The sequence below is a fragment of the Rhinopithecus bieti genome, unplaced genomic scaffold (assembly GCF_001698545.2).
Source record: "Rhinopithecus bieti isolate Rb0 unplaced genomic scaffold, ASM169854v2 scaffold_2574, whole genome shotgun sequence".
Lineage (NCBI taxonomy): Eukaryota > Metazoa > Chordata > Mammalia > Primates > Cercopithecidae > Rhinopithecus > Rhinopithecus bieti.
The window spans coordinates 6,325,781-6,353,315 of NW_016804493.1; the positions used below are offsets into that span (position 1 = coordinate 6,325,781).

Sequence of the window (27,535 nt, forward strand, 5' to 3'; positions counted from 1 at the left end):
CACAGAGAACCATCGTGAGGGTTCTACAGACACAGGTAAAGGGTCTAGCGTGGTTCCTCCCACGGTAATGACTTCCTACAATTAAGAATCTTCCACGACAGCCTGGGCTGCGGGGCTGCCTAGCTGGATGTGAGAGCCTTCGCAGGGAGCATTGAGGTTAACGTCCGCGAGTGAGGACTTCAGTAGGAGGGGACCTGCCTGTCTGGCTGTGTTCCTGCTTGACCAAACCGGCTTTCATAGTCTTGAATCCCAGGGAGCTCCAACTCGAGATCAGGGCTGTTTGGAAATGTTTGAAAAATCCCGAGAGGGTACTTTCTAGATATCCTAGAAAGGAAGTTTCAGGAGAAGATGGGCTTTGTCTTGTTCATGGCTGTATTCCCATTGCCAAGTACACAGCACACCCTCAGGCTCACCAAAGATTAAACAGAGGACACTTAGGAATGTGATTCTGGAAAGGAACCAGGATGGGGTAGAATCAGGACTCACCACTGATGATTAAGGTCCCCAAATCCCTCCTCTAGAAAGAAGGGGAAGCAGGGGCTCTTCACCGCTGTTATGATACCCCTCAACTGTCCCCCAGAGCGGCTTCCATGCCCTCCCCAGTGCAGGTCCACAAGACGTGCCCCAAAGCCCTGACAACATTTGGCACTGCAGCAAATCGAGTTTCCACAGCCGCAGCCTGAAGAGCACTGTTTAATGGACTGCATCTCCGCCCGCTCCCTTTAAATGCACACGCACACAAAAACCAATTTCAAGCACAGAAAGCTGGATGGGATTAAACAACTCAATTTAAAGGACTGAAAACTCAGCTGCTTCCAGTGAAGTCCTGGGGAAGGAACCAATAGGCAAAGTTCTGCTCTTCCTTTTTGTATTGAAATGAGGGCTGTGACTGTGCAGTGAGTCACTCCCAACTCGCAGGCAGAACGGGGCCACGTCCACCTGGGCCTCGCACTGCAGGGGGTGGTGCAGGAAGAGAGGGTGTGTGTGTGTGTGCATGGGGGCGGGGGGTAGGCAAGAGAGGCCAAGGGCATACTCACAGACCATCTGTTTTGGATTTTTCTGGTAATACAGAAAACCTCAGAGGACCTAGAGGCTGATACCTGCCTGTCCATTTCTCTCTTCAGCCCAGGTTCAGGAAAGGAAATTCAGGCTGCAAGACAGCTGCCCAGGCCCCCCACAAGCCTGGCACCAGCCTAAGGAAGACTGAGGAGCCTCACTCCATGGAGAATGGTGAGCAATAGCCCCCTTCCCAGTCCCCCCACCTAGCCTTGTCCACTCTCTGCAGCGTGGGCAGGTCTGTTGATTCATGAGCTGGCTGCCTCATGGAGATACAACTCTGCCCACAGCTCACAGTGCCTTGGAGCTTAGAAGAGGAAAGTGGGCTGAGGTTCAGCTTGGACCGTCAGCATCTGAGATGCAGCCTGTAGGGCTGGTATGGATGGAGGGATTTGATGCTGCCGTGCAATGGGCACGCGCGACTGCAAATCCTGCCGCTTGGCTGGGAGGCAGGGGAACCCCGTAAAGGAACACCACGCAATGGGCATGGCTGAGAATGGTGTGCGGAAAGGTGTGTGTGGCTGGGGCAGACTCTCGCCCAGATGACAGGAAGACCCAGGTGCCCCCTCCACCTCCCAGGCCAGCCTCTGTACTACTCTAGCTCTCTCAGAGGGCTCACTCCTGCTGCCTGGGATCTGGGTCAGCCTCTCCCTCTGCACCAGCAGCTCTTGGTGGCCCCAAAAAGGCAAAGCTTAAGGGTCTAATTTCAAACTAGAGGTCATAATGGAGTCCAGCTGAAATGAGTAACACAACCAACACTGAGTGTGCAGCAGGAGCCTGGCCCAGTGCTTAGCATTTTACATGGATCATTTTCCTCTCACATCCCCCTGTGGTTACTGCCCTCATTGAACAGAGGAAAACTGACATGCTGAGATGCGGAGATACTAAGTGTCTTGCCTTTGGGCAGCCTGACCCCAAGCCAAGCTCCCTGCCTGCCCCCTGCTGCCTCCCTCACTGACGCCCTGCCCATGTGATCCAGAAGGGTCTATAGATGAGTCCTCACTCCTAAAGTGAGTTTTTTTTTTGACAGGGTCTCACTCTGTCACCAGGCGGGAGTGTAGTGGTACGATCTTGGCTCACTGCAACCTCTGCCTCCTGAGTTCAAGCAATTCTTCCACCTCAAACTCCTGAGCACCTGGGAGTACAGGTGCGCACCACCACGCCCGGTTACTTTTTGTATTTTGAGTAGAGACGGGGCTTCACCATGTTGGCCAGGCTGATCTCGAACTCCTGGCCTCAAGTGATTCACCCGCCTTGGCCTCCCAGAGTGCTGGGATTACAGATGTGAGCCACTGCGCCTGGCCCCAAAGTGTGTATTAAACACAGCTTTACCTCTAGGAAGGATGCACTGCACCAAAATAAGCATATCTCAGCTCTAAGAGCCCATCAGTCACTAACAAGGGGAGGCAGGGCAACCGATGTTCCATAAGGACGGGTGGCGTTGGTGACCTACCTCATCCGATTCATCCGATAACGTCTGCAGTAGAATGGGAAAGAGGCTGTCCGTGTGCCGGAACATCTGGAGAGCAGAGAAGCAGGGGTGCCCGTGAGCGCTCCCTTCACCCCAGGACTGTGCTCGGTGCAGTGTCCCGCTGGTCTGCACGGACCCGCTGGTCTGCACAGACCACTTCCCTCCCCGACACGATGAAGGCTCCTCGCAGCACCTGTCACTTCTCTGCCAGCCAGGGTTTCCCTAGAAGTGCAATGACCAAAATGCTACCAACCACGGGCAGGCCCTGGAAAACCAAGGTGGACCCGGAAGAGGCCCCTGGCTTGGAGGGGCCCGGGGCTCACCTTCCGAGGAGTTTTGATGTAGAGGTGGTACAGCCACTTGAGAACTGCAATCCTGGTCATCATCCCAATGGCCGTGTCACTGAGGTGGCAGTTCAGGACCTGCACGATCCCGTCGAGGTGAAGGGTCACTGAGGCTCTTTCAGTGCTGTGGGTAAGACCGGGAGGGAGAGCAGAGGTGAAGCCCGCCACAGCCCTCTTCCACGGAGTCACGGCACCACCCTGCGCCTGCATACCCTGAACCACACACTGCTAACCACTGTCCGGGGGGCACGGGGGTCAGGGATGACCCGATCCCACACATCCTTGCTGGTCTCCCACCAGCCCAGCTCGGCCCACCCTGGGCGTTTGAAGGGGGCTTCTCTCTCTCCCTTTCCAAAGGAGTTTGGAGGTTGCTGCTGGGTTGGAACCATGATAACCATGTTTAGGGGATGAGCACCGGTCTGCTGGGCTCCCACTCACTTTTCCTTTTCTTTCTCCAGCACCAGCCTGGCTCGTACAGGAGGAGAAACTCTCTCCGAGTCACTGAGCTGACCTGACCAGGCTCAGGGCATTAAGTTCAGACTCTTTCTTGAAAAAAACAAAACCACCAGGTCCAGACTATATGAGGGAAGGTCCCGATAACAACTGTTGACCTCCGCCAGGCCCTTCACCAGCCACCTGAAGGATGTTTCTCGAGTGAGGTCAGGGATCTCACTTTGGCCTAAGAGAGACGCCTTGAGAGTTGAGACCAAAATGTGCTCCTTTGTGTTGGGGAAGGGGTGACAGAGCCTCTGCCTACGAGAAACTGATACTGTTCAGGATGTACTTGTGTTCTGGTGGGCACAGGAAGCCCCTGGCTTCTGTGGACGGAAGCCCTGCGGGTCCCCAAAGTCCGCTAAGCAGCCTGCGGGATGGCGGGTGCTGCTGGGAGGCTATGAGTTGGTTTTCTGCTCAAAGCACTGCTCCCTGGCACAGGCTGGGTTTTCAAGGTGGGGGCAGCATGGGTAGAAAAACCTCAGGATGTCGGGGAGGGGCTCCCTTCCTACCAAGGCACTGTACTGTACTTCCCAAACGGTGCCGACAGGTGCAGGCCAGGGGCTGCATTTCCTGAGGACCTGGGCCAGCAGATCAGTCCCCTGCTGGTACAAAATGGTCTCTTCTGTGGCATTTCTAGGCTGCTCAATTATTCATTTGCATCAGGAACTGATGGCTGTGCTTTCCTCACTCGCCTGCAGCCTCTCCGAAGCTCATTTGACGTGAATCCCTAAAGGGCATGATTCTGCGCTCTGTAATTGCTAAGAGGAATTGCTATTTAATATGGTTTGATGATCCCCATGGTGCATGTTTCAGGGGTGAGAGTGGGCACATCTATCCTCTGGTGGCTGGAAGTTCCTGGCGTCTTCTGAGGATACCGAAACATTTAAATCTTTGCTAGCCTGAAACAGACGGGGACAGTACTGCGCAGGGAGAGGAGTCTAGGGTGGTAAACACTGGCTCCGTCAATCTCTTAATCAGTCTTAATCTCAAGACCACTGTCCCGCAGAAATACAACGCCAGTCACAGATGTAATTTTTACATCTTCCAGTTTGCAATTAAAAAGGAGAAAGAAACAGGTGAAATGAATTTCAATGCTATGTTTTAACTGACCCAATGTATCTAAAACATTAGCATCTTAACATGTAATCAATATAACGGTCAATATAAAATATTCCCAACAAAACATATTCTCTTTTGTGCCCTAAGCCTTTGGGACCTGGTGTGCATTTCATGGTTACGGTGCACCTCGGTTCAGAGTAGCCACCAGGCACTCAGTAGCCACGTGGCTGTCGCAGAGGCCCACATAGCAGTCCACACCAGGACTTTCTGAGTGTTTTCTTGTCATCTCTGGCAGTTTCCTAGCTACTCCCTTAGCTGATGGCCAGCATTTACTGTTTTATCTCCCAGTCTCTCTTTTTCCCATCCTGGCTGGCCTCCTGCAGGGCTCCTTCCCTTGCGTTCTGTTCCATATACTTCTTGGGCCGGCAGAATCCCCTGGCTAGAAAAGCTCGTGTCCTGGTGGTGGAAGAGATGCCTCCCTATAGCCCAAGGCCTTATGCAAAGCACAGAAGCTACCCCCACCCCCAACCTGGTCTTTCCTGACCCTGAGAGCCCCAAAGTCTGTAGTGAGCCCCTTTCCAGCAGAAGCCACAGGGACATGTAGGCTGCCAGGGTCCAGGGTGTCACAAGGACCCCGGCCTGGCAAATCACCACGATAAGCTTAGCTGAAACAGCACCCCCTGGGAGGAAGGCCTTGTTTTTCCTTGTTTCCCTGGGAGACTTGGGACTGTCCTGGAGCTGCTGGTGAGGAGGGTGGTGCCGTGACCAGGTATGGGGCAGGATCAGTGGTGTGTCTGAGTCCCCGGGGGAATAATAGCTGTGATAACAATGGCAGCCATGACGGTTGTGAAAGAACGCTCTGCTGGGTGCTTTCCTACACAGCCTCATGTCACTCCTTAAAAAGCCTTATGACCTAAGGCACGCCACTTCCATTTCAGAGAAGAGGGAACTGAAGCACACAGATATGAAGTCACCTGCCCAAGGTTACATGGCCAGGGAGTGGTGGGGCCGCACTTTGGATCTGATCAGTCTGACTCCAGAATAATCTCATCTGCCACATGGCACAGCCTCCTGACCAGGGCAGCAGGTTCAGAGACAGTCCCTGGTGGCATCGCCTCCACTGTCTCCTGGGAGAGGCAGCAGAACGGCAGCTCCTGTGTGGACCAGCCCCTGAGCCCAGTGGATACCTGGCAGCTCCAGGTGTCCGTGGAAGATTAGCACACGCTTTTCAGCGTATTTTCGTGGCAGAAGGGTAGACAGTGGCTCACACCTGAAATACCAGCACTTTGGGAGGCTGAGGCAGGAGGATGATTTGAGGTCATGAGTTTGAGACCAGCCTGGGCAACACAGCAAGACCCTGTCTCTATGAAAAATTTAAAAAATTATCTGGGTGTGGTGGCACACTCCTATGGTCCCAGCCACTCGGGAGGCTGAGGTGGGAGGATTACAAGATCCCAGCTGCTGCCAGCTCCCAGCTGTCAGCTCACCTATGGTGAGCTATGACTGTGTCACTGTACTCCAGCCTGGATGACAGAGCAAGACCCTGTCCCAAAAAGAAAAAAAAAAAAAAAGGAAAAGAAGGGGAGACAGAGGGAAGCCTGGTACTCCCCACCTGCGCAGGGCACACTCAGAATCCAAAAGGGCCAAGATGCCAGGCTGGATGGCCCCTCCGCAAGTCGAGCTCCGCGGCTCGCAGTGGCCTGGAGATGCTGCTGGCCAGCCCATGGGGCCTCTCCTGCAAGTGGTGCTGTGTCAGGGCCAAAGAATGGCAGCATGTCGCGGAACTGGTATGCGAACTGGCAGCATTTCGTGTATTAACATTCTCCGACTTTCTCCACAGCAAACACCTGAACACAGTGAATCTGAAGGTATGGGGCATCTTCAGGCTGCTGCTGAGGCAGTCCCGCCACACCCAACCCAGAACCTCATCACTGAAAGGGACCTCATGGTTCAGGTAACACAATCCTTCAAGGCACAGATGAGCAAGCCCAGGTCCAGAGGCAGTACGGGACCCATCTGAGACGATGAGGCCATGCACCAAGCACTCATTCCCTGGGCTGGAGACACTATCCCTGCGCTTTTCTTCCCTTGCCTGGCTGGAGGTGGAGGTCATGGGAAGCAGGTGGACCCTAGAGGACCAGGCAGACTGATCTGAGTGCCTGGGAAAGGGAGGGTCAAGATCCCAGCTGCTGTCAGCTCCCAGCTGCTCTGCTGGGCAGGGTTGGCTGCTGCTGCTGAGCTCTGCGCGTGCTCAGCAGGGCAACTGGGGCTCTGGGACCCTGTACTCTTCCTAGAGGGGGACACTGCATGATGTGCTCAGTTCCCCAGCTCATGGGCCAGAGCCTGAGAGGTAGCACCCTGCTGTCCTGGCTTACCTTACCCATCAAGAGCAGAGGGAGATCACTCAGTTTAAAATACATTTCTGCATCAGTTCCAAAAAGTCTAGACGAGTCACTCATGGGGGCTTCTGAGTTATTTCAAAGTGTCTGCAAAATTCCATTTTCATGGAGCATTTTCTCATAAAACATCTTATAATGAATGTCTTACACATACACGCACTACAATTTCCAAATGCATGGCACTGCTGTGGCTATTAAAATATAGATTTACTGAATAAAGCTTCTGATACTACCAATAAATAATAAGAAGTTCCAGTTGTTCTCTCTGGGAGACAGCACTTCATTTCTGTAATGTCTAACTTTTTACGGTGTTCGGGTTACAGCTCTAATCAAATCAGAAGAAAGGTAAATCTAAAAATAGAAGAAAGGTAAATCTAAATATAGAATTGCTTCTGAAATTGAACTTGCTCTTTAAAATACAGATATTTTTTTTTCAATCCACAGAGGCTAAAAGCTGGGAAATACTGATTTCTAGAACTTTCTGCCTGCTTATTTACACGGCAGCTGGCTACACCGGGAGAACTGGTGTCACTGAAGACATCATGACCCTTGGCAACAGCCTGAGCATCATAGTGGAGGTTGTTCATACAACACTTGTTGGAGAACTCCTAAATCAAATGAGTTAGGGAGGCCGAATGCAAAACTTCCAGAACTCTCCAACTGCAACTAATAAAGTTAAATGCATGGGCTCTGGAGCCAGACAGATCTAGCTTGAATTCCAACTTGGCTACTAATTAGTTGAGTGACTTTGGGCAAGAAGTTAACCTCTCTGGGTCTGTTTCCTCATTTGTAAGATGGGGATAATAACAAGGATCCTGTAATAACAATTGTAGCTAAAATGTGTCAAGTGCTTTCTGCGGCCCAGGCACCATGCTATGTTCTTTACACACTTAAAAAGCTTTTAAAAATTATGATTATTGAGACAGGGTCTCACTCTGTCACCTAGGCAGGAGTGGGGTCTTGCTCTGTCACCCAGGCAGGAGTGCAGTGGTACAATCACGACTCACTGCAGCCTCGAGCTCCGGGGCTCAAATGATCCTTCCACCTCAGTCTCCTGAGTAGCTGGAACTACAGGAATGTGCCACCACACCCAGCTCATTTTTGTATGTTTTGTAGAAACGGGTTTTCACCATGTTGCCCTGGGCTGGTCTCTAACTCCTGGGTTCAAGCAACCAGCCTGCCTTGGCCTCCCAAAGTGCTGGGATTACAGGTGTGAGCCGCCATGCCTGGCTGTTCTTTACATACTTTAACTCATTGAAGTCCCATATCCCTTTGAGGTCAGTGCTGTCATTACACTGAGTTTAAAGATGAGGAAACTGAGGTGGGGGAAATCATGCTGGAGTTAGGGTGTGGCCCAAGGCCACAGCCAGGCATGCTGGAGTTACGGTGTGAATCCGGACAGTTGGCTCCACCAGGCACAGCAGTCACGAGAGAGAACACACCCAGTGGAGACATTTCTCTCTTAACCCTTTCCTGAGCTGGCAAACATCCTTCCTCCATCCTGCTTCCTTCATTTCCACCTCTTCCTGGGGAGTCCATCTTCTACCTCCCATGTATTTCCCATGCTCTGGAGGGTGGAGGAACCCAGACCTACAGCCATCTCGTCACCCACTGCTTTTCCAGGTGACATTCTTCCGTGGCTAAGCCTGGGGCCACCAGGGGCTTCTCCAGTATCGCAGGGAGAGGGGAGATGAGGGAGGGGGAAGAGGAAGCCTTCTGCTCTCAGGTCTAGCCAGTTAATTCTCCCTGTTTCGGTCCAAGTGAGAAATCTTTTATAAAACATCTGAGATGCAAGGATTGCTTCCATGGTGATCCTTGAACCCATGAAAGTGAATTCTGAATTTCACGTGGATGTCATTTATTTTGGTGTATGTGTGACAGAGTCTCGCTCTGTCACCCAGGGTAGAGTGCAGTGGCGTGATCTCGGCTCACTGAAACCTCCACCTCCCAGGTTCAAGCAATTCTCCCGCTTCAGCCTCCCAAGTAGCTGGGATTACAGATAAGTGCTGCCACGCCTGGCTAATTTTTTTTTTTTTAATTTTTATTTTTAGTAGAGACGGGGTTTCACCATGTTGGCCAGGCTGATCTTAAACTCCTGACCTCAGGTGATCCATCTGCCTTGGCCTCACAAAGTGCTGGGATTATAAGCGCGAGCCACAGTGCCCGGCCGTGGATGTGCATTTTTTTTGGAAGAGGGTCCACAGCTTTCATCGGAATCTCCAAGGGTCAATGGCCACTCAGAGACACAGGACTGCCACCACCATGGCAGTTTCCTGCCAGGCAGGAATGCCTTTCTGCCGTGGGAGGAGTCTCCAGTCTGGCCACCACCCTGGGCAGACCTGAACGGCGTGAAACTGGTGGCCTCACGTGGTGCCCTGGGCAAGCGGCGCAGCTGAAGAACCACAGGGTGGGTCTGGCTACCTGGCAACCCTGCACCATCGCACCCGTGTCCAAGCTCAGTCTCACTGTGTCAACACCAGCTGCGGGAAGAAGGTGGCGGGCTGGGGCCCGGGCATCTTGTCTCTGGATTTACAACTCTGAAGGCGCCCACCTCTTCAGCACAGCTGGTGATGCTGACTGTGCCGCTGCCACGTGGGGACCTCTGTCACCAGCAGTCAGGAAGCACTAGATTATTTGTTCTTGTTTGGTTTTTTTAGGTAGGATGGTTTGGAGTTTAGGTAGGATTTGGCATCAGCTTCTGAATGAGAGGTATAAACTAAAACCTTGGTTCCAGTCTAGCGGTCCCCAGCCTTGGCACAAGAACTGAGGACTCCTGTAGGCTCATCCTAGCCAACGGTAGCACAGTCTCCCCAGCGAGGCAATGGACAGCGGTGCCCCTCTGCAGCCCATGGCTTAAGCTTACCTCTGCCTTCTCCTAGACCTCCCCTGACCTCCCTCTCCATCCCCATAGGCCAGATTACAGAGACAAGTCTACAACAGGCTTTTGGCTGCCAGAGGGAGGCTTTTAAATCCCAGATTGGATCCTGCCATTCCCACTTGTGATACTGTCTCCACAGCCTCCAGCGCAAAAGCTAAGCCCTCTGCAGGATACACCAGTCCCCGCGTGTCCGTCCAGACCACTCCCTGAGTTCCATGACCCAGTACCTGAGTCTGCCTCCCTCCTTCTCCTGGGATGCTCAGAGTCACCTGGAACAGAGCTCTTGACCACCCCACCCACACCTGCTCTTCCTTCCAGCCCTGGTGTGCAAATGACATCAGGACAGCCGGGGTCTGGCTCACATGAAATTTCTAGAAGGCAGTCATTCCCTCACCTCTCTCCTGCCTACCCCATCCCACCCAGCAGTGAATTCTGCAGTTCCACCTTCAACATGGAGCCCAAACCCACCCAACTTTCTCCACATGCTGCTCCTCCCCAGCCTGAGCCCCCATCCCCTCTGATGGGTACAATGGTGACAGCTCTCTAGCAGGTCTGCATCCACCAGGCCCCTCCTAGATCCACCGTCCACAGAGGAGCCCCCTGTGCTTCCCTCCCTTCTCGTCCCTACCATGAAACTACTGACCCCACGGGACTCAGACAAAGCTAAAGGATCCAACACGAAGGTTTAGCACTGCACTGAGGCCCTGGAAGCCTGGCTGCGTTGACTGGCATTAGCTGTTATTCCCAGCCAGTCTTCTCAGTGCCTGAGCTCAGGCACCATGGCCCTCCCTTTCCGGTAACTTCACCCCTCACATCAGTCGCTCCCCTTTCCAGTAACTTCCTGGCTACTTCTCTGCCTCACCACTAGAGTAAATGAATGAAGGTCAGGGACACACTCGGGGCCAGCTCTTATCTTGGAGCCTGCAGGGGTGAGCACAGGCAGGTGCACTGGAACGCGTGACCACGTGAACACGAGAGAACGGTGACACTCACTGATCTGCTCCATCCATGCAGGGGGCTTGTAGGGGCACATTTCATCATCACCTGCACCTGTGTGCTTGGAAAACATGCTCAGGGTGCCAAGGGAGGAGGATAAGTTCACAAATGATATCGACGAGGGAAGAACCCTGGCTAGGGGTCTGCGGGGAGAAGCTCTTGGGGAGAGTGCACCTTTTCTCTTCATGAGTGACTGGCTCTCCCAGGGCCCAGGTTCACTGTCAAGTTCAGGCGGAAGAAACCCCTGTATAAGACCCACCATCCACTTTAGCCCGAGATGACAATGTCACCCAAAGAAAAAGTGACATGGGGCAAGTCCAGGGGACTCAGACCAGGGCGCAACTGTGACAGTGCCCTCCCCGGGGAGTCCCTTCACCTTGCAGGGAGTATGGAGGGAGCTGCAAGGAAATTATTTTGCTGCCTGGCCTGCACTGCCCCCATGTGGAAGACTGCACCATTACAGCTAACCTGGACGCACAGGAGACAACAGCTCCTGGGGCGGGTGATTTATCCTTAATCTTGGATGTGATTAATGACCGCCCACGCTCCAGGCTGTCCTTGAACAACTTCCCCTTGTCAGTCCTGTTGGTCCCACATCATCCTGGACAAACAGACGGTGCTGAGTCAAATCAACTGTAAGTATCTCACTGCAGTCACCGGTATTACAACTTGCGTTTATTGACCTCCAATAGCTTACATTTTTTTTTTAATATTTAAAAATAAGTAAGAACGATTCATTTTCTTTCATTCTTTTTTTTTTTTTTTTCAGACATGGTCTCACTCTGTTACCCAGGCTAGAGTGCAGCGGTGTGATCTCAGCTCACTTCAACCTCTGCCCCGCTCTGGCCCAAGCGATCCTCCCACCTCAGCCTCCCCAAGTAGCTGGGACCACAGGCACATGCCACCATGCCCAGCTAATTTTTTGTATTTTCAGTAAAAACAGGGTCTCGCCATGTTGCCCAGACTGGTCTTGAACTCCCGAGCTCCAGCGATCTGCCTGCCTCAGCCTCCTGAAGTGCTGGGATTAGAGGCGTAAGCCATCATGCCTGGCCCCCAATGGCTTCTAATCCACTTATCTATCCATCAAGCCTGGGTGGGATGGGCTTGTTCAGTGTCCTTCAGATTCCCTCATCAATTAACTCTTTTGTGTACAAGGGTGTCCCAAAAGCAGCAGCCATGAGTAGGGTTTGCCTTGGGTCATTGCGGTAGTCTCCTGCATCCGGGAAAGATCTAGGTCACTTGCTTTCCACAAACCCTCTGGCTGAAACAAGCCACTTACCTGGCTGCAGTGAAGACACTGATGCCGCTACTGAAGCTGGAGTCACAGGAACCATCTGGACCTCCTGGGAGAAGAAGAGGAACAAGGGGTCATGAAAGGCTGTTGGGTCTCTTGAATAAACAAGACCCCTGTGACAAGCACACACAGAACTCTCCAGAGCCCAATACCTTGATTCAGGCTCTTCAAAAGGACCATGGCTCTGGAGCCCTGAGAACCCAATGCCCAGTCATTCTCGATAGTCCCCGAGCTTGTAAGTTTGTAGTCACAGTGATCTCACAAGGAGGGGACACCAGTGCTGAACACACCTGGCAAATCTCAGAAGGGATCACCGGCCTGAGGAGAATGGATGTTTAAAATGACAGATACCCAGTGTCCTTAGCTATCAGGAAAATGCAAATCAAAACCACAAGATACTACTGTTCACCCATCAGGATGGCTAAAAGACAGATAATAGCAAGTGTTGATGAGGATGTGGAGAAACTGGAACCCTTATATATCGCTGGTGGGAATGTAAAATGGTGCAAGCTGCTTTGGAGAACAGTCTGGCCATTCCTCCAAAGGCTAAACATAGAGTCACCACGACTCAGCAGCTCTACTCCTAGGTATGTACCAAAGAGAAATGAAAACTTATGGCCACACAAAACCTTGTACATCAATCATGTTCACATCAGCATTATCTACAATAGCCAAAAAGCAGAAGCAACCCAAATGTCTATCAACAGATGAATGGATAAATGTGTGGTATAGCCATACAATGGACTATTATTTGGCAATAAAAAGGGATGAAGTACTGATGCATGCCATAACATGAATGAACTTTAAAAACATTGTGTTAAGTGAAAGAAGCCAATCATAAAAGACTACATATTGCATGATTCCCTTTCTCGAAAGTGTTTAGAACAGGCAAACCTATGGATACAGAAAGTGGACTGGAGGTTGCCTAGGACTGGAGGAGATGGGGGAATAGGGTGTAATGGCTAAGGGATTCTTTCAAGGGCACAGAAAATATTCTAAAATTGATTGTGGTGATGGTTACATAACCTTGTGAATCTACAAAAGTCACTGAATTGTATACTTGATGTTGGGTGAATTGTGTGGTACACGAATTCTCTCTCAATAAAGCGCTTAAAAAATGACTTTGGGGAAAGGACTGTGACTGTACTCTTTCTGTGCCTGAGTCTTCCTCCAAGTGGTCAACTCAATACCTGTCATTAGTATTTAACTTACCGTCACATAACCCAGGGTAGAAAAGCATCTACCTGGCATTGACTACTTACATTTCTAAGTTAAGGAATAACCTTGAAATGCAAACCTTTTTCTTGTGGCATCTAATCAAGTTTCCTAAAGAGCCAAGATGTTCTAGATCTGGAAGGCTGCTGGTAGGATTCTGTTCCGCCTTCAGCCCCCATCTAGGCACTGGCCACAGCTCTCACTGCACTGAGGAGGGAAGAGGGGGCTGGTAGTCCTGCAGTTTCAGACTCCTGACACTATTTTGTAGTTGTGAAGTAATTTTAGATGCACAAAAAAATTGCAAAAAGAGTAAAGAATTCTTTTTATACCTTTCAGCTAGCTTCCCCTAATGCTAATATTGTACATACTCATAGTTCAATTTTCTTTTTTTTTTTTTTTTTTGAGATAGAGTCTTGGCTCTGTTGCCCAGGCTGGAGTGTAGTGGCACGACGTTGGCTCGCTGCAATCTTTGCCTCCTGCGCTCAAGAGATTGAGCCTACCTCAGCTTCCAGGGTAGCTGGGACTGTAGGCACGCAGCATCAAGCCCGGATAATTTTTTTTGTATTTTCAGTAGAGATGGGGTTTCGCCATGTTACCCAGGCTGGTTTCAAACTCCTGGGCTCAAGTGATCCACCCACCTCAGCCCCCCAAAGTGCTGGGATTACAAGCGTGAGCCACTGCGCCTGGCCCCATAGTTCAATGATCAAAACCAGAAGATTAACATCGATACAGTACCATTAACTAAACGATTACCCTAATTTGAACATCACGAGTTTTTCCATTCCTGGCCTTTTGTTCCAGGATCTCACACTGCATTTAGCTAAACTGTCTTCTTTGTCTCCTCCAATCTGTGACAGTCCCTCAATCTGTGTGTCTTTCATAAATTTGACACCTTTGAAGCACTGGTCACTCTGCAAAATGTCTCTCCGTTTGGGCTGGTCTCACGTTTTCTCACGAGTAGGGAGTTACGCATCTTTGGAGGGACGTCACGGAAGTGCCGCGCCTCAGTGCACCCTATCGGGGACACGTGTTGTCTGTTAGCCTCGTTACCGGTGATGTTAACCTCATCCCCTGACGCAGACAGCATCTGCTGCGTTTCTCCCCTGTAAGGTTACTGTTTTTCTGTTTGTAATTAATAAACATCTTGGGGGAAAATACTTGAGATTAGACAAATATTCTGTTTTCCCTCAAATATGTCCCCAGTGACTGACCGCAGCACTCAGGGCTGGAGCTTGCCTACTACAAATATGACTGCGGAATTTGCCTGATGGTGATTTCTGTCACCCCTTTTCCTACATTATTGACTGGAATTTTCTTTTCTCTTTCTCCCCTCTCCCCTCCCTCCCTTTTTTTTTTTTTTTTTTTTTTTGACACAGTTTGACTCTTGTCACCCAGGATGAAGTGCAATGGCATGATCTTGGCTCACTGCAACCTCCACCTCCTGGGTTCAAATGATTCTTATGCCTCAGCCTCCCAAGTAGCTGAGATTACAGTCATGTGCCACCATGCCCGGCTAATTTTTTTTTTTTATTAGTAGAGACGGGGTTTCACCATGTTGGCCAGGCTGGTGTCAAACTCCCGACCTGAAGTGATCCACCCACCTTGACCTCTGAAAGTGCTGGGATTACAGGCGTGAGCCACCGCGCCCAGCGTATTGACTGACGTTTTCTGTAAGGAAGAGCTGTCCCTTCTCCACCATTAATTAATTCAATTATTTATGTCATTATGGACTCCTGGATATTGATGTTATTCCATGGGTTATAAATCAGAACGATCATTGTTTATATTGCTGTTCTAACACCACCAGGCTTGGCCTCTTAAAAGTTTTAAATTATACAAGTAAAATATATCCTCATTCTAAAATTTTCAAACAAAGCAAAACCTCTTTCTGTCCTTAATCTTCAATCTTACCTTTCTCTACCTACAGGTCACTGCTCCCCGGGGTAGGCAAGTCTCCTGCGCTGGCTTGTGCTGTCCTACTTCTTATTTTGTAAACATAAATGGGATTACAGTGTATTTTTTGCAACTTGCATTTTTCAGTCTATCCTATGGCTTAGAGCAGTGCTATTCTAGGTGCGGGCCACAGACCTTTTCTCCTAGTAAAGGGGGCCTTTATTTCCATGTCCATACTGCCGTCTGTCCCCTGTAGACCCAGGATGCAGCTCAGAGGGGACAAGGGCAGCTGTGGCACGGGGCTGGGCCCGCTGAGATGCTCGTCCTCCTAGCGCCAAGGCCCAGGCAGCCTGGGGTCTGTCTGCTAGACCAGGGCCCGGGGAAAGGTGAGGAAAAGCTGGGGAAAGCTGGGCAGGATAGACTGGAACAGTAGCCAGGACTCCATGCCCCTGGAGGGCATCTTTTAGAAATACCCACATTTATAGATGAAATAATGTGGCATCAGAAATTGGCCTCAAATTAATTTAGATTGTCTCCTGATTTTCACTCTTACATCTCTCCTGTGCTTCCATGCAGGGTGGGACTCCTGAGGGGAAGGATTGGGCACTTCTTATTTTAATAGGTATTGTCCTTTAGGAAGGTTCTACCAATTTATACGTATTTGCAAATCAGAAGAGCAGTCACTCCTTCTAAAGCCTTCTAAAGCCTCACACAGGAATATCAGTATCTTTTTCTTTTTCTTTTTTTTTGAGACGGAGTCTCGCTCTGTCGCCAGGCTGGAGTGCAGCGGCGCAATCTCAGCTCATGGCAACCTCTGCCTCCCGGGTCCAAGTGATTCTCCTGCCTCAGCCTCCCGAGTAGCTGGGACTACATGCACCTGCCACCGCGCCTGGCTAAATTTTTGTATTTTTAGTAGAGACGGAGTTTCACCATATTGGCCAGGATGGTCCCCATCTCCTGACCTCGTGACCCACCCACCTCGGCCTCCCAAAGTGATTAGTAATCTTTTACGTTTGCTAACTGGATGAGTAAAAAAGATACCTTTCTTTTCTTTTCTTTCTTTTTTTTTTTTTGAGACGGAGTCTCACTCTGTTGCCCAGACTGGAGTGCAATGGTGCCATCTTGGCTCACTGCAACCTTTGCCCTCCAAGTTCAAGCGATTCTCCTGCCTCAGCCTCCCGAGTATCTGGCATCATAGGTGGCTGCCACCGTGCCCCGCTAATTTTTTGTATTTTTTAGTAGAGACAGGGTTTCACCATCTTGGCCAGGCTGGTCTTGAACTCCTGACCTTGTGATCTACCTACCTCAGCCTCCCAAAGTACTGGGATTATAGTGTGAGCCACTGCCCCTGGCTGATACTTGCTTTTCTTTGCAATTCTCTAATTTCCAGTCAAACGGAGCATCTTTTGTTCTCTTGTGTATCTTGTGTATGAATTCCCTCCTCAGAGAACTGTAGCCTAACACGGTGCTTGTGGGCAGAGACTCTGCAGCCTTTTGGCCTGAGTTTGGGCCCTGACTCCCCCTACCTTCTCGCTGTGTGACCTTGGGCAAGTCACTTGACTTTGCTTCCCTTTCTTCATCTGTACAATGGGGTAATGACAGTACCTATACCCTAAGCTTGCTATGACAATGAAAGAGCTAACATTTGTTAGGTGTTTAAAATAACACCCGCCATATCGTAAGAGCCATGGTGGCTTTTTTATTTTGTTTTTTAGAAATGGGGTCTCATTCTCTCCCCCCAGGCTGCAGTGGCGTGATCATGGCTCACTGCAGCCTCAAGCTCTTGGGCTCAGGAGATCCTCCTGCCTCAGCCTCCCAAGTAGTTGGGACTAAAGGTATGTGCCACCTCGCCCAGCTAATTTTTTAAAATTACTATTTTTGTAGGGCAGGGTCTCTCACTTTGTTGCCCAGGCTGGTCTCGAACTCCTGGCTTTAAGCAATCCTCCTGCCTCAACCTCCCAAAGTATTGGGATTACAGGCATGAGCCACAGCATCTGGCCCATTTGCTACATAAAAGATTAATAGCCCTGTCATGGACTTTCACGTTTTTCTTCCATTTTTTTCTTCTGACTTAAAGGAGCTCTTTCTTGTGTCTGGATACTAACTCTTTAATGACAAAATACATTGCAAATATCTTCTCCCAGTCTGGGTCTTGCCTTGTAACTTTTAACCTTTTTTCAGCTACACCAATTTTGTTTTGTTTTGAGATGGGGTCTCGCTATGTTGCCCAGGCTGGACCCAAATTCCTGGGCTCAAGGTATCCTTCTGCCTCAGCAATCTGAGTAGCTGGGATTAAAGATACGTACCACCACACCAGCTTCAGCTTTTAATTTAAATATGGTGTGTTTCAACCTTTTTTTTTTTTTTTGAGATGGAGTTTTGCTCTGTCGCCCAGGCTGGAGTGCAGTGGCACGATCTTGGCTCACTGCAAGCTCCGCCTCCCAGGTTCACGCCATTCTCCTGCCTCAGCCTCCCGAGCAGCTAGGACTACAGGCGCCCGCCACCACGCCCAGCTAATTTTTTGGTATTTTTAGTAGAGATGAGGTTTCACCGTGTTAGCCAGGATAGTCTCGATCTCCTGACCTCGTGATCCACCCGCCTTGGCCTCCCAAAGTGCTGGGATTACAGGCGTGAGCCACCGCGCCCGGCTTTTTTTTCTTTTTTAAATAATTTTTGCTTGTGGTCCTTGTTTAAAAAATTCTACCAGGGTTTTTTTTTTTTTTTTTTTNCACTATAAGCTCTGCCTCCCGGGTTCACGCCATTCTCTTGCCTCAGCCTCCCGAGCAGCTAGGACTACAGGCGCCCGCCACCACGCCCAGCTAATTTTTTGGTATTTTAGTAGAGATGAGGTTTCACCGTGTTAGCCAGGATAGTCTCGATCTCCTGACCTCGTGATCCACCCGCCTTGGCCTCCCAAAGTGCTGGGATTACAGGCGTGAGCCACCGCGCCCGGCTTTTTTTTCTTTTTTAAATAATTTTGCTTGTGGTCCTTGTTTAAAAAATTCTACCAGGGTTTTTTTTTTTTTTTTTTTGAGATGGAATTTTGCTCTGTTGCCCAGGCTGCAATGGTGTGATCTCGGCTCACTGCAACCTCTGTCTTCCAGATTCAAGCAATTCTCCTGCCTCAGCCTCCCAAGTAGCTGGGACTATAGGCGTGCACCACCATGCCAGGCTAATTTTTTGTTTTAGTAGAGATGGGGTTTCACCATGCTGGCCAGGCTGGTCTCGAACTCCTGACCTCAAAGGATCTGCCTGCCTCGGGCTTCCAAAGTTCTGGGATTACAGGCATGAGTCACCGTGCCCAGCCATAAACATGTATTAAAACAATCACTGAAGCACCCGTTAGTGTTTGTCATGTGCTAAGTGATTTACATGCAAAAATTTTGTCTGAAACACACAACCATAGTATAGGTTAGGTATTATTACCATTGTTACCCTACTTAACAAATAAGAAATCTGAGGTTTAGAAAGGGCAGGCAGCTGTCTGACGGGAACAGATATAAAGTCAGCAGGACTCATAGGCTGGTTGTTCAGACCCCAGAATCTCTGCTGCCATTCCTGAGACAATCAGGACACGTCCTGGAGAGGACCAGGCTGGACAGGCTAAGTGCCCTAAGAACTCAGAACCAGGGAAAGGGCACTGTGCTGTGGATGGCCCCAAGTGACAGGCCAAGGCGGAGTCGGAGTAAGTGAAGAGGCACAATGAGGGGCTGCCTGACTGGAGGCCCTGTGGTTAGAGGAGGAGGGAGGAGATCCAGAGGGTGGGGCAGGGGTGCAAATGTGCACACACATAAAGGTTCTTGCCTGGAGGTGTGCCATGAGGAATGTGGTGCTGTCCCGGATCAGCACAAGTAAACAAGGAAGGCCAGGCAGGAGGTCCTGTCTCCAGCCAGGTGGAACAGGGTGGGAACAGAGGGAACAGAGAGAGAAGAGTGAGCAGGAGAGGCTGTGATGAACCTGTCCCTGACCAGCAAAGCCATCTCTGTCTTGCGGCTGGCGGGGACTTTCTCCTGGGCACCTTGGTAAAAGACTAGTGATTAGTTAGTTACAAGCTAAGCTGGGCTGACAGTGGATGTAAAGGCCCCAAATTAGCTGTTAGCATCTCTGGGAACTAGTACAAAGTGAGCTTTTCATCTGCTGAAATGCTGTTTATGAGGCAGTAAAATCCAGAGCAAAGAGGCATGAATGTATCCTGGTTAGGGTAATACTCTCCTGGGCAAGCAGCTGTGTGAAAAAATGCTCAGGAAAACCATTTAAAAAGGTAGACAGGATGCATTGGCCGGGAATCGAACCCGGGCCTCCCGCGTGGCAGGCGAGAATTCTACCACTGAACCACCAATGCTCCAGCTGGCAGAGATGTTTTTAGTTGAGGCCACGACCCACAGGATGGAGTGGTTCCTTTCTAGCGGGCTCGACTTCTTGCCACATAAGCAGAAAGGTGGCAGGGGCTGTTGGGTTCTAATTTAAAGGAATAGGCACTGACTTTTTTTTTTTTTAATTGAGATATAATTCATATAAGATTTCACGTAACAAAAAATTCACCATTTTCAAGTGTTCAACTAGGTATAGCACATTTACGAAGTTGTGCACCCATCACCTCTATTTAATTCTAGAACATCTCCATCACCCCAAAAAGAAACCAGGCATCTGTGAGTAGCCAGTCCCAATTCTCCTTTTCTTCAAACCCAGGCAATTGTTACTCTATCTTCTGACTATGGATTAAGAGGCACTGTGAACCTCAAACAAACAGCAGAAGGTGAAGCTGTGTAAGTTCTATGATCTTAACTATGTAAATATATTAAAAACTGGAAAAAATACGTCAACATTTGAATACTCATTGCCTGTTGGGGATAGACTTGTTTCTTTGCATTTTTCTCTCCTTTCCAAATTTTCTAAAATGAGAATTAGAAAACAAAAATCAAACACTCCTATTTCAGTGAGAGGTCACAAAATATGTATCCCCGAGTCTTCCACTTTCTCCCAGTAAAAAAGCTCCTCCCTTTGAAGGCCCACACTAGCTTATCTCTCCAAGTTAACTTATTTCTCCAAGTTTTCTTTTTCCAGGAGCTGCCAAAAGGTTTGCAGCTGCTGCATTGGCCGGGAATCGAACCCGGGCCTCCCGCGTGGCAGGCGAGAATTCTACCACTGAACCACCAATGCTCCAGCTGAGCGCTGTTCTGCCTCCAGCTGTGTTGTTGCTCTGGCTCACAGTTGTGCTGGCACAGCTGTAACCTGACACCTGAGATGGGTCCAGCATGGACAGCTGCTGGATTTTACCAGCCAAACCCATGGGAGGAGGTGGGGCATGCATGCCTGACATTCTGCTCAGCTGTACAAAAGTACATGAATGGCAATGGGAGAATTCTCAGCAATTCTTTTGACTCCTGTGGGCAGGTTCCAGACCTTACTCTGTTATCCTTAAAGATCTGAGTAGGTTATACCTCAGTTTATTCTCTGGCTGCTTCGGCAAAGGAGGACATTACCCCAAAGCTGATCAGTGACCTCTTGGTGAGGACAGAGACCCAAGAAATATGAAAGCATCAGGGTTCTAGATAATATTTGGAGTCAAATTCCAGATGCCAGTCGTCATAAATGTGTTTTTGTTTTGTTTTGTTTTGAGACAGGGTGTTTCTCTGTTGCCTGGGTTGGAATACAGTGGTGTGATCATAGCTCACTGCAACCTCTGCCTCCTGGGCTCCTGGGCTCAAGTGATCCTCCCACTTCAGCCTCCTGAGGAGCAGGGACTATAGGCACGCACCACCACACCCGGCTAATTTTTGTAATTTTTTTTTTCAGAGATGGGGTTTTGCCATGTTGCCCAGGCTGGTCTCAGACTCCTGAGTTCATGCAGATTGCCTCAGACTCCCAAAGTACTGGGATTACCCAGCCTAGTCATAAATGCGGTTTCTTATAATGTGGTTTACTTTACCTTACAGGTAAACAAGAAAATTATGTTAGAGGAGTCTGAAAGGAGAGCAGAGCAATTTCACTTTTTAAAGGCACTTATTTGGGCAATAGAATTTTCAAGTACAGAATCAATCGAAGCTAGAGCTTTCTTAACCCTCCCACCCTGAGAATGACCCGCATGGTAGGCAGCCAGGCTTCTGGGTGGCTGGATGTCCACAGCCAAGAATCAAGTGCTGAGTCCTGGTACTCCTCCCACACTTCAAACCTTCCTGCCCTGAAAACAACTATTTCCTGTAGCCGGACCCAGGAAAAAGATGAAGGAAAGACTTCATGGTCTTTGAGGCAGTAAGGGTTAAGATCATGGCTGCTGGAGGCAGCCTGCCTGGGTTCCAATCCGGTTCCAGCCTTCACCAGCTGCGAGTGTGTGGCCATTCTGCTCAGCTTCCCTGTGTCCTGTCTGCAGAATGGGGGAGAACCACCGCTGCCACTGCGCTGGGTTGCTGCTACAATTATGTGAGTGACATATTATATATGTCTTGGTTGCTTAAGTGAGGCTCCAAGGCAAGTCCTATGACTTCTGGCTCCCCGGGCCGCCAACAGGAGGTGAGGGGTAGGGGTGGAGTCCACTCACCACTGGCTGTGCCCTCCTGCTTTGGCAGGGCATCGTCAGGGGCAGGGTCTGCCTGCCTCTGCCCGGCTCTTGGCTCATCCGGCTCGTCGTCCTCGGGGGTGACCAGCTTCATCAGGCTCTGGTTGCACACGTTGGCCACCTCTTTGATGCCTGAGTCCACTGATGTAAGGAGCATCATCTGGTTTGGATGCCTATCCCTCCAAATCTCTTGCTGAAATGCGATTCCCAGTGTTGGAGGTTGGGCCTGGTGGGAGCAGTTTGGGTCATGGGGGTGGATCCCTCATGAATGGCTTGGTGCCCTCCCCATGGTACTGAGTGAGCTGAGTGAGTTCTCCCTCTATTATTATTCGTGTGGGGGCTGGTTCTTTGAAAGAGCCTCCCACTCCTCTTGCTCCCTCTCTTGCCATGTGACCTGCTGGCTTCCCCTCTGCCTCTGCCATGACTAAAAGCTTCCTGAGGCCTCACCAGAAGCCAAGCAGATGCTGGCACCATGCCTCCTGTACAGTCTGCAGAACCAGGAGCTGAAGAAATCCCTTTTCTTTATAAATTACCCAGCCTCAGGTATTCCTTTATAGCAACACAAAATGGGTTAATATAGAGTGGTCCCAGGCAGAGGCGGCTTCTCTGAACCTGGTATTCCTAGTCTGGAGCTCAGTCGTCTCAGGGGCTACGTTAGGCAGACGGGCTGTCCGAACTGAGTCCCTGCTCTCCTTGCCATACTGGTGCCCCTGTGAAATGTGCATATTTCTTCTCTTAGGACCCCTTCCTAAACCCTCCCACCAATGGGATTTCCCCAGCCCAAGGTCGGGCAGTGTGAGCTCAGAGGGTTGGAACTTTGGGGCCTGGGAAAGCTGCTCCAGATCTGCAAGTAACCAGGCAAGGTGTGGGGACAGCCAGCATCAACCCCAGGTCCCCGGCTTTCTCAGTCCATGTTTGGCTCCACCTCTTTTTCCCAAGCTGCTAGGGACTATGGAAGTGTGACAGATCCTAAGACAGCCCCCAGCCCCCAGTGCAGGGTCCCTCAACTTCATAATCCCTTTGGGGCTTCTCTCAACTCTTCTCTCCCAGAGAAAAGGATACTTTTCTTGCGGTCATCGTAGGCCAGGCAGGGCAAGACAGCAGTCAGGATCCCAGAGGAGTAGGGCAGCATGACGCGGCCCGCCAGCTGGATGAACTCCCGCATCCAGCACATGGCTGTCAGCTGGATGAGGTCATCTGGAAGGGGAATCAGGGGGTTCAGCGCAACCCAAGTGCTCCCTCCCACTGACCATACACATGGGATGGGGCTGGCGGCCTGTGGAACCCAAGAGCTTGACGGCTTCCAGCCTCACCAACGCTCTACTACCTGTGTGCTTTGCCTTCCAAAGGTGGAGACACAGACTGGGACAGAGCTACAATCCTGTGCTAGACTGTAAGGGCAGCTGCATCCCTGACCCTCTGCACTGGGACTCTGCTCCTCCTCTCATCAAGAAGTGGAATTAACTTCTCCACCCCTTGAATCTGGGCTGGCCTTGCTTCTTTGGCCAATGGGACATGGTGGAAGTCACGATGTGGCTGGTTCAAGCCTAGGCCTCAACAGGCCTTGCTCACTTCTACTGTCTGTCTTGGAATCCCACTGATGCCAAATGAGCATGCCTAGGCTAGCCTGCTGGACGATGAGACACGTACTGCCCCCACGGTCCCAGCATAACATGAGCCAGACAACTGCCAGACATGAGCAAGGCCACTGTGGCCCATTGACTCCAGCAACCCTACAGTTAATAGCAGGTACTTGACTGAGCCCAGCCAAGCCTGGCCCAGGTGAGTGGAACCACCCAGGTGACCCACAGACTCATGGTAAGTGACTGTTTTTTAGGGAATGACGTTTTGTGGTGGTTTGATACTCAGCAGAAGTGAACAGATACATAATCCCAAGCTCCAAGCATTTCAAGTCTCAGGGCTAAGGCCAAGTTCGCCAGCAAGGAAACCTCCAGATCTTACTCCACAGAGGCCACACACACCAGGTGAAAGGACCTCTGTGCCTCTGTAGTGACAGAACCCAGACCTCCCTCTGAGAGACCCGGCACTCCACCTCTCCCAGGGCCTGGTGTCACACTGGCTAACACTCTTTCCAGGAATCTCTCCTACCCCCTCACTGAAGCTGAGATGGTGAAAGGTGTTTCTGCGGAGGTGGCAGTGGCAGCCGTGGCTGTGGGCCCTCCCCCTACACTCACCCGTGGTCTGGCAGTGGATCACCAGGATGTTGGCCATCTCAGCAAACTTCACACTGGAGGGGTTCTTCTTAATTTCTTTTAAGAATTCTCCAAGAACAACCTCACACCTATAAGCAAGAACAGGAAAGTGGAAACAGCGAGAGTCAGCCAGGGTGGAGCAGTCTCAACCAGCCCCATTTCCGTGCTGGGTCAGCCACCCAGAGGGCGGTTTGGCTTCTGGACTTGTCACGTGATCATTTTCAGATGCTGGGGGTTGATGGGCTCTTGGCTCCCCAAAGCGGGAAGCACAAAAGCCAGGAAAAAGAGCTAACTTCCTGCCCTCCTGCTGCTGCCTGTCTGTGGGCATGAAGTGCACCGGCACAGCCAGGGGTGGCAGCAGGTGGCAGCTTCCTGTCCCTCACGCCACTCACATTTTGCGAATCTCTTTGCCATTGTCGCCCAGGATCTGGAAAAGTCCATCCAGGATCTCCGGCAGGTAATCCAGCAGGTTAATGTCTGGCACCGACTCCAGAACCAGGATCTGACCAGGGGAAGGAAACAGGAGGGGAAGTCACACTAGCTCCAGAACCCTGTCTCCCGCTTACCAAGCCTCTGGGACTGGGCCGTGGGAAGGGGACCCTGCGGAGACAGCACTGTCCTGCAGTGCAGGCATCCCACGGGGGAGGAGGGTGCTGGCAGAGACAGCCAGCATTTTTTGTTAAATGTGCAGGGGAATGGCAATTTGACTAAGGAAATTCGGATGCCCAGGGGAGAAGGGGATGGATAGGGAAGGACAGACAAGGCTAGAAAAAGTGAGATTGCTGAAAGCAGCACTGCTGGCTTTAAAGAGAAACCCGGGTGTTTTCTGGGACAAGGAAAGAACTGAATCCCCTTCAGGGACAACAAGAACTGGACCCCTTTAGGGCCAACATGGTGGGTTTCGGGGGCAAAGCTGAATAAGGCGTTTTTGAATGATCAGGTGTTAATGGCTATTCGAGGGAGAACATGGAGGGTTCCCATAGCCAAAGGACCTGACAAGAGTGTGCTAGAGAGCAGATTTTCCAAACTGGAGGCTGGAGAAACGGTGTCCGGTCAGGCCTTACCCAGGAGATGATGAACTGCCGGGCATACTGGTTGTTGGAGTAAATCCTCTCTCGCAACAAGGGGATGAAGCTCACCAGGTCAAACTTGTTGCTCTCAGTCACAATGTCCTGTGGATCGGAGGAAAGTGAGCTGCCAAGAGCCTGAGACCAGGGCTGCCTGACCTCGCTGAATCACTGGCCCAGGGCTGTCTCCAGCGCTCAGGCGGCCACCGAGGAAAACGGCAGATTCCGAGCTAGGCATAAGAGGTCTCTGGAGTATTCATCCTGTCCCAGTCCACGGGACATGCAAAATGGGTAGATCGAAAGCAAGAATCAAAGTAGAGAGAATCAACTGAATGGCAAGACCCTGCTCTCTGTGGTCTGTATGGAATGCCCAGGCCCCTGCTGTCAGAGCCAGGGTGGTGTGGAAAGTGACAGGCAAGCTTCTTTGCTTTAGGTGATGGCAACAAAAGGGGACATTTCAGGTGACGGCACAGTTCTGGATTTGATAGTGGTGATCAAGCTCTATATTCTTGTCATAGAACTGCACACCAGGGAGTACATGTAAATTTAAAATATATTTTAAATTCAAGAAGAACATTCCCAATGACAAAATTTCTAAGCTGTACAGACAGATGGGAGAAATAGATTATAGAAATAAAAGTGGGGACGAAGTACAAATACCTTTAAAAGACGGTCTAGGAGCTCAGATCCACTTTTCACATTGGGGTCTGGGTCAGCTGCCAGCTGCAAGAGGGCACAGAGAGGGGAGGGACAGAGAGGCGAGGGTCACGGTCGGATGCAAGAGCAGGTATTTCTTGCAAACCCGCAGCCGGGGCCTTGGTGCAGCCCGGAACATCCAGCAGGCCCCCCTTTCAGCAAACACATTTGAGAAGGGCTGGGAAAGCGGGAGTGGGGACAGTGGAGTCGGCTGATGAGCAGATTCAGGAAATACCCTTCTGTTCAGGGACTTCTCCTATGACCCGCTGGGGTTCCTGTTCCCTGTTGTGACTGGGTCACGGGGTCGCTTCCCGTCAGCCTTCCCCAGGGGTTTCCAATCTTAAAGCGCTGGGTCCTCGTTCCACTCCTGGAGGAGGGGACAGGGTAGCTGCGAGGCTGATACTCTAGAAACTTCCATGGCATTCTGCAGGGGCAGCAGCATTGCAGGGCTGCACCGCGCCTGGGAGGAGAACTCCACTAGGCTGCGAGAGGCACGGAGGAGAGCATGAGCTTTTTCTGGGGCACTTATGAGCTAGACTAAGCGTGGCCCTCCCTACAGGGGAAGTACGGTCTGGGTGATGGCTTCAGCATCACCTCCTTCTACCAGGGAGGCGAGTGTTTCACAGACGATCAGTTTCTCCCCTCTACTGTGTGAGAGACTGATACTTGCATCAAATGCCATCAAAATGAATTAAAAGAGAAATGAAAAAAGGTATAAACGCAAATCCATTAAAAATGATTAGATTCAACAGACAATAAGTGTCCCTTGCAGCCACAGGCTTGTTTCCTCTGCTTGCATCTGGGAAAAGGGGTCCAAGGTTCCAGAAGGTCAAGTGAAGTGGGTGAACCAAGCGCAGCCCAGCGAGGAGGAGGAGGAGAGCGGTTACCTTGCTCAGCCCGTCAAAGAGAACGTTGAAGTGAGGCAGCACAGCGCCCCGGGCCACCTTGACAATGTTGTAGAGGGCCTCGCAGGCATAGTAGCGCAGTCTGCTATCTGCATCATTGAAGCAGGTCAGCACTGGCTCGATCAGCTCCTTCAGGTAGAGTCCTGAGTCCTGCAAGGGGGCAGGAGGAGCAGAAGACAGATCAGAATGGGTCGGAGCCCAGGCCCTGCAGCCTGCAGTGCCAGCTGACATCCCAGCTCCCTTGGAGGTGCTCAGGCCTTTGTGCCAGAGCTGGGCTCAAAGACCCTTCCCAAGTCTGCTTCCCAGGAGAGGGTCCATGCCTAGGGGACCAGGCTGCCAGGCCGCAAAGCCAGACTTGCTGGTCTCAGGTGTGGACAGAGTGGTAATAAAACACAGGTCTACAATGCCCTGCTGGGCCTTGAGAGGGAGGGCATCTGGATGGCTTGGTCAGCGTCAAGGCCGGGACTGGTATGTCTGTTCCTTGAGTGAAAGGCCCACCTTGCCCAGTGCGATGGAGCAGGCGGCCAGGCCGATGAGGCCCCCTTTCCGGCTGTGGGGGTGCTGAGACAGGGCAAACTCCTGGGACAGGGTCTGGATCACATGCTTGATTTGCACGGTATTGTTCTGGGCCACGAACTCCCGGACCAGCCTGGAGAGAGAGGAGAGAGGGGCTGTGGAAATCAGGCTACCTCTGCTGTGGCCTCCAGGGCCTGGGGCTGCAATGAGGAAGGGAGATGACCTGTTTGGAAAGAGGAATTGGGAGATGGGTGTCTCAGGGCAGGTCTCAGTTCTGTTGCTGGCTGAGCCATGGTTGTTTCCCTATTCTGGGTCTCAGTTTCCCTCTGTGTACAATGGAATAAGGAACAGTGGTGCTAGCTCACTTCTGGGAATCTCAGAGAATGCAAATGAATGTGTCACTGGGACCAAAAAAGTACAATGCATCATCTGTTGATCAACTGTCTTTATTCAACACTTACTCAGCTTTCCATCCGTGCATC

General features: G+C 50.8%; 1 protein-coding gene, 1 long non-coding RNA gene and 2 other non-coding genes across 5 annotated transcripts in view; 1 reads left to right on the plus strand and 3 right to left on the minus strand.

Annotated features, from left to right (window-relative positions):
• Positions 1–7,233, plus strand: part of LOC108527449 (uncharacterized) — an 11,804-nt gene extending 4,571 nt beyond the window's left edge. Inside the window, exons 2-3 of the long non-coding RNA XR_001884811.1 lie at positions 1,125–1,230; positions 6,266–7,233. This is a non-coding gene — a long non-coding RNA (uncharacterized LOC108527449). The remainder of the gene's footprint in view (positions 1–1,124; positions 1,231–6,265) is intronic.
• VAC14 (VAC14 component of PIKFYVE complex) overlaps positions 1–27,535 on the minus strand; it is a 119,128-nt gene that overhangs the window by 76,311 nt on the left and 15,282 nt on the right. For both annotated transcript variants that reach the window (XM_017868753.1, XM_017868752.1), the window contains exons 2-12: positions 27,036–27,186; positions 26,520–26,687; positions 25,597–25,659; positions 24,934–25,041; positions 24,262–24,371; positions 23,852–23,958; positions 22,719–22,853; positions 21,639–21,788; positions 11,978–12,041; positions 2,851–2,995; positions 2,510–2,575 (exon numbers count right to left, since the gene is read on the minus strand). In XM_017868753.1, the coding sequence (XP_017724242.1) occupies positions 2,510–2,575; positions 2,851–2,995; positions 11,978–12,041; positions 21,639–21,788; positions 22,719–22,853; positions 23,852–23,958; positions 24,262–24,371; positions 24,934–25,041; positions 25,597–25,659; positions 26,520–26,687; positions 27,036–27,186 (1,267 nt within the window). The remainder of the gene's footprint in view (positions 1–2,509; positions 2,576–2,850; positions 2,996–11,977; positions 12,042–21,638; positions 21,789–22,718; positions 22,854–23,851; positions 23,959–24,261; positions 24,372–24,933; positions 25,042–25,596; positions 25,660–26,519; positions 26,688–27,035; positions 27,187–27,535) is intronic.
• Positions 19,372–19,442, minus strand: TRNAG-GCC (transfer RNA glycine (anticodon GCC)). The gene has a single exon. It is a non-coding gene; the product is annotated as a tRNA-Gly (tRNA).
• On the minus strand, positions 20,190–20,260 carry TRNAG-GCC (transfer RNA glycine (anticodon GCC)). Its single transcript has one exon. It is a non-coding gene; the product is annotated as a tRNA-Gly (tRNA).